Source organism: Gobio gobio, assembly GCF_949357685.1.
Source record: "Gobio gobio genome assembly, chromosome: 18".
In the NCBI taxonomy this organism is placed as follows: Eukaryota; Metazoa; Chordata; class Actinopteri; order Cypriniformes; family Gobionidae; genus Gobio; species Gobio gobio.
In genome coordinates, this window is record NC_137111.1 from 3,325,053 (window position 1) to 3,342,261 (window position 17,209).

General features: G+C 44.0%; 1 protein-coding gene across 1 annotated transcript in view; it reads left to right on the top strand.

Annotated features, from left to right (window-relative positions):
* LOC307142566 (uncharacterized protein) overlaps positions 1–17,209 on the top strand; it is a gene marked incomplete at its 5' end in the record, with an annotated part of 70,319 nt that overhangs the window by 9,201 nt on the left and 43,909 nt on the right. Inside the window, 3 exons of the mRNA XM_079843537.1 lie at positions 1,866–1,922; positions 2,349–2,513; positions 2,807–2,950. Coding sequence (XP_079699663.1) covers positions 1,866–1,922; positions 2,349–2,513; positions 2,807–2,950 — 366 coding nt within the window. The remainder of the gene's footprint in view (positions 1–1,865; positions 1,923–2,348; positions 2,514–2,806; positions 2,951–17,209) is intronic.

Sequence of the window (17,209 nt, forward strand, 5' to 3'; positions counted from 1 at the left end):
TAAACGCTCTGCAACGCACCCCGTCCCTATGAAGGCTGAACAAAGCAAGTACCCCAGACCTGCAATCCGGATGAAAATAACAGCGTTTCCTTGGCATCGCGGCAACAACACTCCAGCCTAACTATACCACAACAGTGCCACGATACAAAATGCCCCCCCCCCCCCCTTATTTAATATTCTCGGAGGAGGGGTTTATGTAAATATTGAGCCTGTTGATGTCACCAACTCTGGAGGAATGTGTGTAGTCGCCTGCTGGCCGTTTGCTGTAGTTCTTAGAAACTGATTTCTTTAAAAGCAAATATCTCCCTTTGCTTTAAACTTTGAACGTTGTAACTTTGCAGATGTTGTTTATGCTCAAGCAGCAACATTACACGTTAGCTAAAGTTAGAATAGTGAAATCGTGGTTTACCACCCCTTTAATAAGAGATTTAATAATAGCCAGCTTAAAAGTTTCCAATACATATCCTAATGACAAAGATGAATTAATGATATTAAGAAGAGGATCTATGACCTCTGGAAGCATCTCTCAGTAGTTTAGTCAGTATAGGGTCGAGCATTCATGTTGTTGAATTTGATGATTTAACAAGTTTAGCCAATTCTTCTTCTTCTATAGCCCAATTTACTGTTTGTAAACACACAGGATGTGCGCGCAGGTACAAAATAGTTAGATTAAAAAAGATTAGGCTATAGATTATTTATAGATATATATTTATAGATGACTAATTATAGATTATTAGATGTTATTTTCAAAATGTTGTCCGCATATTACAATAGTTTGTCACCCAGTGATAGGGCTGAGCATCACCAGCGCTGGTCGCCAAAACACTTTTTTTGTATGTGAAGCTGTTTTATGTGAATATTATGACACGAGTGAAGCACAAACATATATTTACAAAATAAATAATAGGTTCGTAATTAAATGTTACATCGCAGCCATGGAAACATATGAATTCATAACGAACGAGTGGCTTTGTGAGGTGAGCTAAATTTAAGCTTTGCCTATACGTTTTGCGATCTTGTCACCTGATTTTCCACGAATTTAACAATAGGCTTACTCCATTTAAATCTACTGGATATGAAATATCTTATTTATTTTCCAAAATCTTTCCGTCTCTCACAGGAGATTATAACCTACACGTTTTTTCCTTTTGTTTGGATTTAATTAGGAGTTTGCATAAAACAAAATGTTCAACCTCTGTTGCACCAGTGCTATGTGCAACAAAAGTTAACGTACAGCCCTGAATAATAACATATTGAGTGAAAATGATTATATGTATTAATAAATGCCACCTTATTGTGAAAATAAAGCCCCCCTACACCCAAGTTCCAAATTAATGCAATTTCAAAGGAAGGGCTTCAGAGGCTCAGCACGATCCCAGAGGAATAGGGTCTGATCTTATCCTTCCTTTGAAATGGCATTGATTTGGACCTTCAACCGTTGGTTCCCATTGAAGTCCATTATGTGGAGAAAAATCCTGGAATGTTTTCCTAAAAAAAAAGGAATTTCTTTTCCACTAAAGTAAGAAAGACATGAACATCTTGGATGAGATGTGGGTGAGCAAACTATCAGGACATTTTCATTTTGAAGCGAACTAATCTTTTAAAGGAAATAAAGTAAATATGAAGCTCAAATACTCAACAGCTTTAGTGTTAGTATGACATTAAACATTAAAGTGTCTTTTTTATTTAGTTATCGTTCCATTTATGAATCTATTTCTCTTTTCATTCATCTTCTTTTGTCTTTGTACTGCTGCAGAATATTATTCACTTCACATTTAAATGAATAAAAGTATTTTAGTGAAGCTTCATCAAACCAACATCAAGTGATTTTAAAGCTTTAATCTGTGAAAAACTCTGTTCTTCAGGCGGGGTTGATGAAGAGAAGAGAGTGATGGAGGGAGATTCAGTCATTCTAGACTCTGGTCTCACTGAAGTGAAGGATGATGATGTGATTCAGTGGAGGTTTGGAAACACTGTAATCGCTGAATTCAATAAACCGGCCGACAGCTTCACTGTATATGATGATGTTCCTGATGGGAGATTCAGAGACAGACTGAAGCTGGACAATCAAACTGGATCTCTGACCATCACAAACACCACAACTGAACATGCTGGATATTATAAGACCAACTATATGAGGAATCATATCCTTCTCTCTGTCCATGGTGAGTTAAAAAAAGGTTTCAACGGTTTTTTGAATGAAATTAATCCATACACTATTTTGCTGTAGTTGTTTTATGATATTGCTTATTTTACATTTTAAACTATTTAATTTAGTAAAGCATTATAAAGTTATTTAACAGTATTAATCTGTGTTTCTGTTTGTTCTCCATGTGTGTGTTTGACAGATGAAGTGAAGTCAGTGTCGGTGACGGAGGGAGATTCAGTCGCTCTAGACTCTGGTCTTACTGAAGTGAAGTATGATGATTGGATTCAGTGGTGGTTTGGAGATGAAAACATTGTAATAGCAGAAATCTATAAACTGTTCAACCTCATCGCTGTATATGATGAACGTGCTGGGAGATTGAGAGACAGACTGAAGCTGGACAATCAAACTGGATCTCTGACCATCACAAACATCACAACTGAACATGCTGGAGATTATGTGCTAGTGATATATTCAGCATTCAGATTCTCATCAAAAGCATTCAGAGTTTCTCTCTATGGTCAGTAGAGATCATTTGTCCTGTCCATTAAATATTATTAACTGTTCAATATTGAATCATTTTACAGTTTGAGATGATAGACCGAGTTCACTCACACTTATTGGCTGAGCTGATCTCAGTTTGATGCTTTTATTCCTCAGACCCTGTCCACTGCTGTGGTCCCACTGAAGCTGTAATCCGATTGGTCCTCTCTGCTCTGGTGGGCGTGGCTACTGTCCTTATTCTGGTTTATGACATCAGATCCAGAAGAGCTGAACGAGGTCAAGCTCATATTCACACATCAGGTACATGATTGATGATGTCATTTCTCATGATCTGATTTGCATAGACTGTATTTTTGAGAGATTTATTTTAATTTATGCCTTTATATGTTTTTCAGGAAGTGCTTAAATCTAAAGCAGAACGCTGAACTTTAAAGATTCTTCAAGTGTGAAGCTTATTTGCTTGCTCTTTCTCTTTCAGTGTCAGATTTTTAAAAATCCATTTGTTTATATTTTGCTACTTCTGCTGTTTATCTGTCATATGCAGTGGTGTGAAGTATTTGACTAAATGTAATTAGTTACTGTACTTAACAAGCGCCCCATTTTTGAGAATTCTTTGAAAACGATATACCCAAATGAAAATGTCTGCAGCTCTTAAACCCTATGGTCTATATGCATAAACCTGGTCTTATTTTAAACTAGACACTTGAAATATTGCTACCCAAGAGTCATAATAACTCAAAGTAATATGGGAACAGAGTAATATACATGTAAATATACATGTAAGTGACTCACTTTTTTTTTTTTTTTCACTTAGGGAAAAAAATATTATAATTTAATGTTAAGAGCCTGAAAATAGCTTAAATATAAAACTGAATGTCTAATCATGTCATGATTCAAATATGAGGATGATTCGCTCAGTAATGTGGCTTCTGTGAGCTTTTATGTCAAGAAAAGTCTAGGCGTCATTTCAAAAAGGCCATTTATTTCAGAACATTTGCTATTGTAAAGAGTAGTTTTTCATTCAAATAAATCTGCAATAAACTGCAATAAACTACTAATTATAATGGATAAACAGTTACTGAAAAACTAAAGCAACTATTTACAGAGATTACAAAGTGTAAAAAGCTCATTTAGCTGATAATAAGTGTCAGTAAGAGTCTGCGCGCTCCACTGCAGTTGCGCCATGGAGAACGCGCAGCCAGCGCACAAACAGTATTCACCATGATTGGTTACTAAGTCCATCAATCAAACCTTTGTTGGAAAGGCATTGGCTTGGCACCGAGTGCCTTTATCCAACGAAAACCATGGGCGCAACGATTGACAGCTCACCAAGCCTGTAAGGCACTTCCTCTATATGATGCATCCCAGAAGAGTCTCTGATTGAAGGAGAGAGACGAGGGTTGAACCATTGCACGTGGGAGAAACTATTCTTGCAGGGGGAGTTTGCCAGACACGGATTAGAATCGATATTTCATTGAAAATGGACATGATTGATTACGCTAACTCAAAACTCTCTTGCAAACAACGGAGGATTTTTAGTTTTTTTCCCTATTTTTTCGTTGTTTTGGATTAAAAAGTGGGATGCATTTTGAAGAGTGGACTCTTACACAGAGATGTATGCGGGTGTTTATTGGATTCGTCCGATCTGATCTGAACGACAGGAGATGAAAGATGAGTATCGCTAATATTTTTCTAATGTTTACATGGCCGGTCCTTTAGTGTTTCATTTAACCCTTTCCTCTCTGGTGTATTTATTGCAAAAACAAGTTCAGAACATGAATCTTGAGTGTTTTAGCTTTCAAATGAAGCATAGTTTGTGATAGTTGATTGAATATTTTGTATAAAACAAAAGTGAATAAAAGTACAGACACGCCCACTTCCGTCAACCGCCCCGCCCACGAACCGGTGCGGGTTTATCTTTTTGGCTACTTTGTAGTTGTACTGAGTTTCAAAGATATTAGCAACTTTTACTCTGTACTTGACTACATTTTTGAACAAGTAAATGTACTCTTTGCTCCAATATATTTGTGTTTAGTAATGCAGTTACACATTACATTTTGCATGGCACCTAACTTCTTCTGCAGCAGTTTATTTCTGTTATAAAGAAGCGATATCGCGATCTAAGGGCATTGAAGGGACTATATCTTGTGTGTGTTGTCTTTACTCACCCAAACATGTCACCAAGGCTTCTTGACGTGAATGCGAGAGCATTAGCAGGGAGTTGATGAATCACAAGTGTTTGATTTATGAGTTCATGACTGCAGCCGCTGATGAAACCAGCACATCCAGTGCAAGAAGCCTTTGACTATTTCATTTATCCGCTATATTGACCAGACCTTTTAGAAGGATATTGGTTTACTTTGGACCTTTTTGTGCACTTGAGCTGAACTGAGACTTGAGAGTTTGTAGACGTTTAAGAGGCTGTTGTGTCGCCTTTGAGGTGTTCAGTTTTATTTCGATTTTAAATCATCTTACAGATCAAATGTTTCTTATTTTCACTGGTATGTCTCTCAGGTGTCCAGGACTATGAGCCTATATTTAGAGTAAAATAATTAAGTACTGTTAAAATCCGATACTCAAAGACTTTTACTCAAGTCATAATGGAATTGGTGACTTGTAACTTGTAATGGAGTCGTTTTGCTGTAAGGAATCTGTACTTTTACTTAAGTTTGGTTTTCAGGGACTCTTTACACCTCTGGTCATATGTTTCTGCTTGCCTTTATCAATAAAGTTTTCTCACTTTAAGAGTCTCTCCATGTTTTATTACATGCATTATGTCGAGTGTCTCTCTGAGGATTACTAACTTTATGTGTATTTTAACAATTTCAGCAGTGTACCACATATAAAGCTTTACATTATTAAAATGTTAAAGTAACTTTGCTGTATTACTTTTTGCACACTTGTTACACATAGTAAAAACGAAATGAGTAAAAATAAACTAATTCAATTATTTGGTTAGGAAAAAAAATGAGGCCATAATGATACACACATAACATCTACAGATTAATGCTGACGCAAAGGATTTGCTTTTTACATAACGTCTCTCTGATGGTAAAAGCTGATACTTGATGTGGTTCGATACAGATAAACATATCCGGCTTGCTGTTCATCAAAACTCAAAAGTTTCACAATAACTAGTAGTTGCTAAGGCCCTAGTGTGACATTACATCCTAGTTTAACTGTGCTACTGCTGTTCACACTGACCCAGAACCAAGACAGTATTTATATTGTTTTAACCGTACATTGTACACCCTTAGTACTACGAATATCATTTATAATAAATAATTACATTGCATTAAAGGTGCAATAATTGATTTCTGAAAAACACTGTTGACATTTCAATTCAACAAAACTTACCCAAAAGGATCACAGCCCTATACAGTAAATACCCCAAATTCACAATTCACAGGCACCTCCCCCTCATGAGTGGACGCCCCTTACTACAGGCAATCAGGATCATATTACATCCTCTTATTTACCAAAGTTGTCAAAGAAAGGATTAACTATTGCACATTTAAATATATGTAGCCGTAGGAAAACAATTCATGAGGTGGTTGCAGGCAGGCAGACGAAGACTAAGAATGAAGTTTAACAACAGGTTTTAATAATAATATTCCTTAGACAGGCAGACGCAACACACACTAAACATAACAGAGATCGGACAACTGTGGTGAGGATGGTGACTGATGATATAGGGAGTGCAGCGGGTATTCCAGAAAGCAGGGTTAACTTACTTACTTGTTGTGTAGTTGTTTAGTGTGTTGTGCAAGTGTTTTGTGATTTGTGTTGTTGTGTTGTGTAGGTGTTGTGTTGGTGTTTAGTGTGTTTTGTTGTGTAGGTGTTTAGTGGTGTGTTGTGTAGGTGTTGTGTTGGTGTTTAGTGTGTTTTGTTGTGTAGGTGTTTTGTGGTGTGGTGTGTTGTGTTGTGCAGGTGTTTATTGTGTTGTTGTGCAGGTGTTTTGTGTGTGTTGTTGTGTTGTGTTACGCAGGTGTTTAGTGTGTGTTGTTGTGTTGTGTTGTGTTATGCAGGTGTTTAATGTGTGTTGTTGTGATGTGTTGTTGTGCAGGTGTTTAGTGTGTGTTGTTGTGCAGGTGTTTAGTTTGTGTTGTTGTGTTGTGCAGGAGTTTAGTGTGTTGTGCAGGTGTTTAGTGTGTGTTGTTGTGTTGTGCAGGTGTTTAGTGTGTGTTGTTGTGTTGTGTTGTTGTGCCGCCGCCGAGGGCGCCCTCCCTCCTCCCGCCCGGCCCCAGCAGCAGCCTTTACCTGGGCTGCGCCGTGGAGGTGGTTGAGGATGTTGCCCAGTCCGCTCCCCAGCCTGGTTAAATGCCAGGCTGGAGGTGGACAACTCAGAGATGGGTTCCAGTTCTTCCAAGGGGATGGTAGCAGGGCCTCTCCTTCCCCCGGTGGAGGGCCGGGGGAAAATCCTTTCGCTGCTGGCCCCCGGGCTAGCAGCGCTTGGGAAGAACTCATGTTCCTGTCTCTGAGGACCCAGAGACCGGTGATGAAGGTGTGCACCACCCACGGGTCCCGCCACTCGCATCCCTCTCTGTCGCCAGCCTCCTGGCAGAGCAGACCCCAGTGGAACGTGCGTCCTTCCCTGGTCTCCTCTGTCAGGACGCAGCCGTTAACCGCACCCCCACACCGGGACGCCCAACAGCCTCCCTTGTCCGGGCTGGTAACGCTGCCTCGCTGCCCCACCCTGGGTACGTCTGCCGTCCGTATGACCCCGTTGGTGCAGTCTCTGGAAGCATGGCTTCAGCTTCCGGGGCTGTCCCGCTGGGTTGCGCGGTCCGTCAGGCTCGGCTACGCGATTCAGTTCGCGCAGGCTCCTCCCCGCTACAGGGGAGTCCGCTATACCGTGACCGGGGCCCATGCCCCCGTCTTGCATGCGGAGATTGCCACCCTGCTGGCGAAGGGTGCGATCGAGCCTGTCCCTCCAGCCGAAATGAAGTCAGGGTTCTACAGCCCCTACTTCATTGTCCTCGACCCAGACCGTTCCTACAGTTTGCTTTCGAGGGGCGGGCATGTCAGTACGCGGTCCTCCCATTCGGGCTATCTCTGTCCCCTCGCGTCTTTACGAAGATTGTCGAGGCAGCCCTTGTGCCCCTCCGGCAGCACGGGGTTCGCATCCTGAATTTCCTTGACGACTGGCTCATAATAAGTCACTCTCGAGAGCAGGTTTGCGGACACAGAGATCTGTTTCTCCACCACTTAGCCCGCCTGGGCCTTCGGGTCAACTGGGAAAAGAGCAACTTTGCCCCGTGCAGAGGATCTCTTTTCTTGGTTTGGAGATCGACTCGGTCGCCATGTGCGCGGAGCTTACGAGCGAGCGCGCGCGCGCAGCCTCTGCTGACTTGCCTTTGTCAAATCGAGAGCAAGAGTGCGGTTCCACTGAACTATTTTAGAGGCTCCTGGGGCATATGGCATCTGCAGCCGCGGTGACGCCGCTCGGATTGCTTCATATGAGACCGCTTCAGCACTGGCTTCGCGATCGAGTCCCGAGATGGGCATGGCAGTCTGGCACGCTCCGGGTCCAAGTGACTCGGGCCTGCTTACAGACGCTCACCCCGTGGTCGAACCTCAGTCTTCTACGGGCCGGTGTGCCCTTAGAACGAGTTTCCAGAAACGGATGCCTCTGCCACGGGCTGGGGTGCCATGTACAATGGACAAGCAGCCGCGGGCTCCTGGACAGGACCCCAGCGCTCCTGCATGTCAATTGCCTCGAGTTGCTGGCAGCATGGTTCGCCCTGCACCGCTTCCGAGCGTTGCTGAAGGGTCAACATGTGCTTGTCTGGTCAGACAACATGGCCATAGTAGCGTAAATCAACTACCAGGGCGGTCTACGCTCCCGCCGTATGTCTCAACTTGCCCGCCATCTCGTTCTATGGAGTCAGAAGCGCCTGAGGTCCCTTCGTGCTGTCCATATTCCGGGAGTCCTGAACCTCGCAGCCGACGAGCTCTCACGGTTCGGAGATTGGAGACTCCATCCCCAGACGGTCCCGCTGATTTGGGAACAGTTCGGGGACGCGCAGGTAGATCTGTTTGCCTCCCACGACTCTTCCCACTGCAGCCTGTTCTATTCCCTGACCGAGGGCACGCTCGGCACGGATGCACTGGCGCACAGCTGGCCGCGGGGCCTACGCAAATATGCGTTCCCCCCAGTGAGCCTACTCGCACAGCTCCTGTGCAAGATCAGGGAGGACAAGGAGCAGGTCCTTTTGGTCGCCCCGTACTGGTACGGCCGGACTTGGTTCCTCGAACTCATACTCCTTGCGACAGCCCCTCCCTGGCCTATTCCTCTGAGACCTCCTTACTCAGAGACGGGGCACCCTATGGCACCCGCGTCCCGACCTGTGGAACCTCCACGTGTGGCTCCTGGACGGGACGCGGCAGGTTTAAGTGGCCTCTTAAGTCCTCCCCACGGGTAGGCATCTTCGCATTCCCTCACTGGGATATGCTTCCCAGTGTACCTTGGTATTCCTGTGATATGGGCGAGTCCTTCGTCCGTACTAGTCTTACGACAGGGTACTCACACTTCGCAGGGCACTGGAAGACAGCTGAGTGGCGGGATTATATTGGGACCCCCATTCATTAGTCACTAACGTTACGTCGTAGAGACTGAACGAAAGGGAACGTCTCGGTTACGGATGTAACCCTCGTTCCCTGAGGAGGGAACGGAGACGTAACGTCCCGTTGCCACATCAGCTGTGCTACCTGGAACGCAGGAGTTCAGTCTTGGCTCCTCAAGCAGGTAACATAATGCGATATTGCCACGTACTTCCTTTTATACTCACACGGTGAGGCGGAGTTACGTATGCAAATTCCGCATGCCCCATGGCATTGGCACGCCATTGGGCGTTTTCTTAAAGCTCGAAGATAATAGGCTTCTAAGCGAAACCCCCATTCGTTAGTCACTAACGTTACGTCTCCGTTCCCTCCTCAGGGAACGAGGGTTACATCCGTAACCAAGACATTGTGCAGGTGTTTAGTGTGTGTTGTTGTGCAGGTGTTTTGTGTGTGTTGTTTTGTTGTGTTACACAGGTGATTAATGTGTGTTGTTGTGTTGTGCAGTTGTTTAGTGTGTGTTGTTGCGTTGTGTTGTGTTGTTGTGCAGGTGTTTAGTGTGTGTTGTTGTGTTGTGTTATGCAGGTGTTTAGTGTGTTGTGCAGGTGTTTAGTGTGTGTTGTTGTGTTGATATGCAGGTGGTTAGTGTATGTTATTGTGTTGTTGTTCAGGTGTTTAGTGTGTGTTGTGTTATGTTGATGTGCAGGTGTTTAGTGTGTGTTGTTGTGTTGTGTTACACAGGTGATTAATGTGTGTTGTTTTGTTGTGTTGTTGTGCAGGTGTTTAGTGTGTGTTGTTGTGTTGTGTTGTGTTGTTGTGCAGGTGTTTAGTGTTTGTTGTTGTGTTGTGTTATGCAGGTGTTTAGTGTGTTGTGCAGGTGTTTAGTGTGTGTTGCGTTATGTTGATGTGCAGGTGTTTAGTGTGTGTTGTTGTGTTGATGTTCAAGTGTTTAGTGTGTGTTGTTGTGTTGTTGTGCAGGTTTTTAGTGTGTGTTGTTGTGTTGTGTTGTTGTGCAGGTGTTTAGTGTGTGTTGTGTTGTTGTGCAGGTTTTTAGTTTGTGGTGTTGTGTTGTTGTGCAGGTGTTTAGTGTGTGTTGTTGAGTTGATGTGCAAGTGTTTAGTGTGTGTTGTTGAGTTGATGTGCAGGTGTTTAGTGTGTGTTGTTGTGTTGTTGTTCAGGTGTTTAGTGTGTGTTGTGTTGGTGTGCAGGTGTTTAGTGTGTGTTGTTGTGTTGATGTGCAGGTGTTTAGTGTGTGTTGTTGTGTTGATGTGCAGGTGTTTAGTGTGTGTTGTTGTGTTGTTGTGCAGGTGTTTAGTGTGTGTTGTTGTGCAGGTGTTTAGTGTGCTGTGTTGTGCAGGTGTTTAGTGTGCTTTGTTGTGCAGGTGTTTAGTGTGCTGTGTTGTGCAGGTGTTTAGTGTGTGTTGTTGTGTTGTGGTGCAGGTGTTTAGTGTGTGTTGTTGTGCAGGTGTTTAGTGTGTGTTGTTGTGCAGGTGTTTAGTGTGTGTTGTTGTGTTGTGTTGTTGTGCAGGTGTTTAGTGTGCTGTGTTGTGCAGGTGTTTAGTGTGTGTTGTTGTGTTGATGTGCAGGTGTTTAGTGTGTGTTGTTGTGTTGTTGTGCAGGTGTTTAGTGTGTGTTGTTGTGCAGGTGTTTAGTGTGCTGTGTTGTGCAGGTGTTTAGTGTGCTTTGTTGTGCAGGTGTTTAGTGTGCTTTGCTGTGCAGGTGTTTAGTGTGCTGTGTTGTGCAGGTGTTTAGTGTGCTGTGTTGTGCAGGTGTTTAGTGTGTGTTGTTGTGTTGTGTTGTTGTGCAGGTGTTTAATTTCTACCGTTGATTCATTCAGAACTATAGCATCTTGACCTCTCCACTCACCTGTTGAAAGGCAAGCCCAAGTCTCTGTCCTGGAACCCTGAGGCTGATAAAGCAATGCAAGCCCTGAAAAATGCCTTCACTACTGCAGCACTCCTGTGCCATCCTGATCCTGACAGGTCCACGACAGGAGTAGCAGCAGCAGGAGAAGTCAGCCAAACCTCTTCCATGTGCCTTCTTTTCAAAAAAAATTTCCCCGGTGAAGCAAAACTATGACATTGGGAATAGAGAGTTACTCCCCATCAAACTTGCTCTCAAGGAGTGGAGGTGCTGGCTAGAGCGAGCTCGTCACCCTTTTGTCGTCCTTACTGACCATAAGAACTTGCAGTATCTCATAGAAGCAAAGAGACTGAATCCTGAAGCCAGGTGGGCATTATTCTTCACCCGTTTCCAGTTCAGTATCTCCTATCGTCCTTGTTCTTGTGCTGACGCCCTATCAAGACTTCATGCTTCCTCAGACTCCAATGAAACTCCTGAGCCAGTGCTTCCCTTCAATCTCTTTGTCAGCCGTTCGTTGGGATTTGGACAGCCAGCTACTCGAAGCAGGTTCTTGATGAGATGCTCCGCCGGGGTGTCCCGCGGACCGTCTTTTCATTCCAAAGAATCATCGCATCCCTCTCATGGAGTCAGCTCATTCTTCTGTGGGTACTGGCCACCCGGGACCACTCAAACCCTCACCTTCACACAGCTCCCCTCCAGTCCTTGTCTGGCCTTGCACTAGGAAATACTCCCTTACCTGATCTCCTTGGTTTTCCCAGAGTGTGTTCCTGTCTCCTTGCGACTTCATCCCAGAGAGTTGGCTTTCGTTACTCACCTTTCATCCCGGCTGCTGAGGGATCCGTTTCTCCATCTCCATACTTCCTCTGTAAGACAACCATCAAGACTGTTATTCCTCTTCCATCTCTCACCATGATACAAGTGTATCTGCTACACCCCATTCTCTGCCCTTTTTTCCCAAATAAAGTGTGTGTTTGGAACTTCACTAACCTTGTTCAGTGTGTATATCCTGACTGCCACCTATTTGGTGGTTGTGCAATTATTTTTTAAAGTTATCCAAAAGGGTGATGGCTTGCAGGTGCAGGAGATTGATGAATGGGTGATGGTGAGCAGGAGGGATTCTGGGAAGTGTAGTGTTGAGGGTGTCTGTGACAGCGAGGATACAGATAATATTCAAGTCTTAGCATTGTCAAAAACACATCTTGATACAACAGAGAGTAATTCTGAGCTCATGATTAATTTATATAAATTATAAAGGAAAGATCGAGGTAAACTTGACACCGACACACTGTATTCTTTTCACAATATTTATTTCAACAAATGAAAACCAAAGTCAAATCTATGGAAGCTTGTGAATAGTTTTGAAGTGGCTGTGGGCAAGTTCTGCTAATTCACAAGCCGAGTGAGAATCATAACGCAAATTTAATGTTAATTATTGAACCAAACTATATACAGAACTTTCAAAAGCAATGTGGTTATTTTATTGAGTGATAGGCGGTTGGTTTAATCAGAGACATTATTACTAGATTTGCTATCCGGTGTCTTCCCGTCACCTCCTCAAATGTTAAGAGTGACATGTTTTTAATTAATTAATTAATTAATTAATTAATGTATTTATTTATCTACTACTGTAATAAGAAATCACTTTTATTGAACCAGTTTGTTATTGTAGGAAATAAATCCATTTGTCTACAGATTCCCGAGCAATGCTAGGAAGACTAAAGGTGCTAAATAGGAAAAGGATTGACCACCTGCAGTTGATTTTGATATTCTAGGTATTATCAACTGAGTTTAGAGATAGCAATAGACATGAAGGACTATAAAGTGATAAAAGCTTGCTCAAGTTCTGGGGATTTTATAGTAATCAGAAGGATTTTTAAATGTATGCACCATTTAATAGGGAGCCAGTGTAGTGTTGACAAAACCGGGCTAATATGGTCACACTTCCTGGTTCTAGTAAGAACTCGAGCTGCTGGAGTTTGTTTATTAGGCCTTCAATAATCTAGCCTTGAGATCATGAACGCATGAACTAACTTTTCTGCATCTAACATTGCAACATTTTTAAGATGGAAAAAAGTGGTTTTACAGATGTCAGATATATGGCTTTCAAAAGAAAGATTGCCATCAAAGTTCACTTCTACACTTTGGTAGCAAATCTACACTTCTCAGTTTCTCCAGATGAAAAGACCAAGGCAAACTCACATGTTTCAACTAGTTTTAAATGAGTTATTTTGCTCTGATTCGCCAAAACACCAAAGTCTGCAATCAAAAGCAAAACATATGCTTATAAAGTCAAGCATTTTTCATCAAAATTTCTCAAGACCAAAACTTTCTGATAACCAAATGACATTTCTCTAAATTAACGATTACATTTACAGGTTATTGTATGTTTTAATTAATGTTCACCTATGAATTTTGTTGTAACAACACAGAAAAACATAAAAGTAATTTACTGGCGTTTGAGTCAAATGAATCATGTAAACAATTTTTTGTTTGTTTTATCTGTTCAAACATCTCTGTGTCTGGTTTGATCTCTAAAATAAAGTGAAGCCATCAATAGTCAAATAAAAGTCACAAGTCAGAGGTCAGATATGATTGACAGCTCACAACACTAAACAACACACCAGTAGATCCAGATATCTAATTCAATATTTCACTCTTCTGCTATTAGTTTTCATTCAAGAACTTGATGTTGCAACAGAAACTATTGACTCTATCTTTTCCAGCACTTTAGACACAGTTGCTCCTCTGCACTTAAAGAAGATTAAAGAAAATAGTCCACCGCTGTGGTACAACGAGCACACTCGGACCCTTAAAACAGCAGCCAGAAAAATGGAGCGCAGCTGAAAGAAAACAAAACTGGAGGTTTTCCGCACTTCTTGGAAAGTGAGCATGATCGCATACAGAAAGGCCGTAGAAACTGCTAGATCTGCTTATTTCAAGACTCTCTTAGAAGAAAACAAACACAACCCTAGGTATTTATTTGATACAGTGGCTAAATTAACCAAAAATAAGGCTTCAACTTCTGATGTTTGCAAACAGCACAGCTGTAATGATTTATGAACTTCTTTAAGTGCAATATTGTTAATATTAGGAAGAAAATTATAACAATACAATGATCTACTACAGTAACGTGTCAGACAGTGCATTGTAGACTCACTGAGGAAAAATTACACTCATTCACTGCTATAGGAGAAGAAGAATTTGCTAAACTCATTAAATCATCAAAATAAACAAAATGTATGCTCGACCCTATACCAACTAGGCTATTAAAAGAGATGCTTCCAGAGGTCATAGATCCTCTTCTTAATATCATTAATTCATCTTTGTGATTAGGATATGTACAGAAAACTTTTAAGCTGGCTATTATTAAACCTCTTATTAAAAAATGCAACTTGATCCTACAGAATTAGTCAATCACAGGCCAATCTCAAATCTAACCTTTCTATCAAAAACAATGCAGTGTCTTCACAACTATGCTCCTTTTTAGAAAGAAATGGTATCTGTGAGGATTTCCAGTCAGGATTTAGTGGTTGTATCTCTCTATTAGTGTTACTCGATCTTAGCGCTACATCCGATACTATTGACCACAACATTGTTTTGAATAGGCTCGAAAATTATGTTGGCATTAGTGGAATTGCATTGGCATGGTTTAAATCATACTGACATCAGTTTGTAGCAGTAAATGAAGAGATGTCACACCGATGACAAGTTCAGTATGGAGTACTGCAAGGCTCAGTGCTAGGACCGCTGCTCTTCACCCTGTACATGCTACCACTGGGAGATATCATTAGGAAGCATGGCGTTAGTTTTCATTGTTATGCTGATGATACTCGGCTATATATTTCTTCACGCCCTGATGAAACTTACCAATTCACAAGATTAAAGGAATGCATAGCTGATATTAAAAAAATGAATGACTGGTCATTTCCTGCAACTTAATTCAGATAAAAACAGAATTTTGAATCATTGGACAAAAAACCTCTGCACGTACTAACCTAGAATACGTCTTGGGTTATGACTATAACCCTTGTTCCCAGAGAAGGGAACGAGACACTGCGTCGTCGAGTGACGACACTCTGGGAACGCCCACAGCGTTACGCATCTGAAGTATGAATGAAATCAAGCCAATCTGATTGGTGGTGCGTCGTGACGTAGTAGATGACGGCATACCCGGAAGATACAAAAAGGAAGCTGATGCAAACACACAAGCGCTCTTTTGCGATGAAGCAAGCGCTCTAGCCGTGATAGGTGTGGCGACGAGACGCAGTGTCTCGTTCCCTTCTTGGGGAACAAGGGTTATAGTCATAACCCGAGACGTTCCCCTTCGAGGGAACTCGCACTGCGTCGTCGAGTGACGACACTCTGGGAACGTTAATACCCACTAGGCCACACCGAAATCACCCCCACGTCCCAGTGTGAAGCTGGAAACCCAGGCACACTCAGGACGCAAGAACTCGAGCACCAGGCGTCACCGGGAGGTGCAGACTGTAAAAACGTATGAAGGTGTGCGGGGTGGCCCACCCGGCCGCCTCGCATACCTCTTGAAGCGAGACGCCAGAAAGGAGGGCCACTGATGAAGCCATGCTCCTGGTGGAATGGGCCCTCACGGCCATGGGTGAAGGCAAATTGCGCACCCTATAAGCCGTGGCTATAGCCTGGACGATCCAGTTACTGATCGTTTGAGTTGACGCAGGCAGCCCCTTCTTGGGTGAGCCAAAGCACACAAACAACTGGTCTGACCTTCTCCAATGGGAAGACTTCTCTAGATAAATACTCAGAGCTCTGACCGGGCAGAGCAGATGAAGTCTCCCCTCTTCCGCCGTCAGGTGGGGAGGGGGATGGAAAGCCTGAAGAACCAGAGACCGGGCTCCATGAGATGGAACCTTGGGAATGTAACCCGGTCTAGGGTGAAGGATGGCCCTTACTCCACCGGGGGCAAACTCCAGGCAGGTTGGCGTGACCGCCAAGGCCTGGAGATCTCCCACTCTCCTCAGAGAGGTAATGGCGAGGAGAAAGGCCACCTTCAGGGTCAGGTTCTTTGGCTCAGCCAGCTCCAGTGGCTCGAAGGGGGCCTCAGCCAGCCCTTCCAGAACCACCACCAGGTCCCAGGTTGGGACTCTGGAGCGAGCTACCGGCCTCATCCTCCGAGCCCCACGGAGGAACTGTACAACCAGGTGGTGCTTCCCCAAATGTCCATCACCTAGAGGTGCGTGGAAAGCCCCAAGGGCAGCCACGTACACCTTCAGGGTGGACGGGGTAAGACCAGCGGAGAAGCGATCTTGGAGGAACTCCAGCACTGAAGCCACTGGGCAGTTAACTGGATCCACCTCACGCTCTCTACACCAAGTTGAAAATACATTCCACTTGAGGCTGTACAGTCTCCTGGTAGAAGGAGCCCTGGAGCTGAGTAAGGTCTCGACTACCTCTGCTGACAGGCCTGCCTCTAGGTACGAGCCCCCTAAGGGGCCAGACCCAGAGGCTCCACAACTCTGGCCGGGGGTGAAATATTGTGCCCCCTGCCTGAGAGAGCAGATCCCTCCTCAGAGGAACCTGCCACGGAGAGCCGTCTAGCAGAGCTATGATGTCCGAGAACCATACTCGAGTGGGCCACCGGGGTGCTACTAAGAGCAGGCTGATGCCCTCCCGGCGGACCCGCTCCAGAACTCCCGGGAGCAGAGCGATCGGGGGAAATGCATACAGACGCAGCCTCGGCCATGTCTGCATCATGGCGTCCAGTCCCAACGGGGCTGGATGCCTGAGAGAGAACCACAGTGGACAGTGGGACGTCTCTCGAGACGCGAACAAGTCCACTTCCACTGGGCCGAATCTCTCGCACATGGCCTCCACCACCTCTGGGTGGAGTCGCCACTCCCCGGGCCTCAGCCCCTGCCTCGACAGGATGTCTGCTCCCTGATTTTGGTCCCCGGGAATTTACATCGCCCTGAGGGACGATAACTTCCCCTGGGACCACAGGAGGATTTGATGCGCCAGTCTGCATAGAGGGCTTGACCTCAAACCCCCCTGGTGATTGAGATACGCGACAACCGAAGTGTTGTCTGAGCGTATCAGGACATGGTGGCCGCGGAGGTCCGGGTAAAAGCTCCTCAGAGCTTTGTAGACCGCCAGCATCTCCAG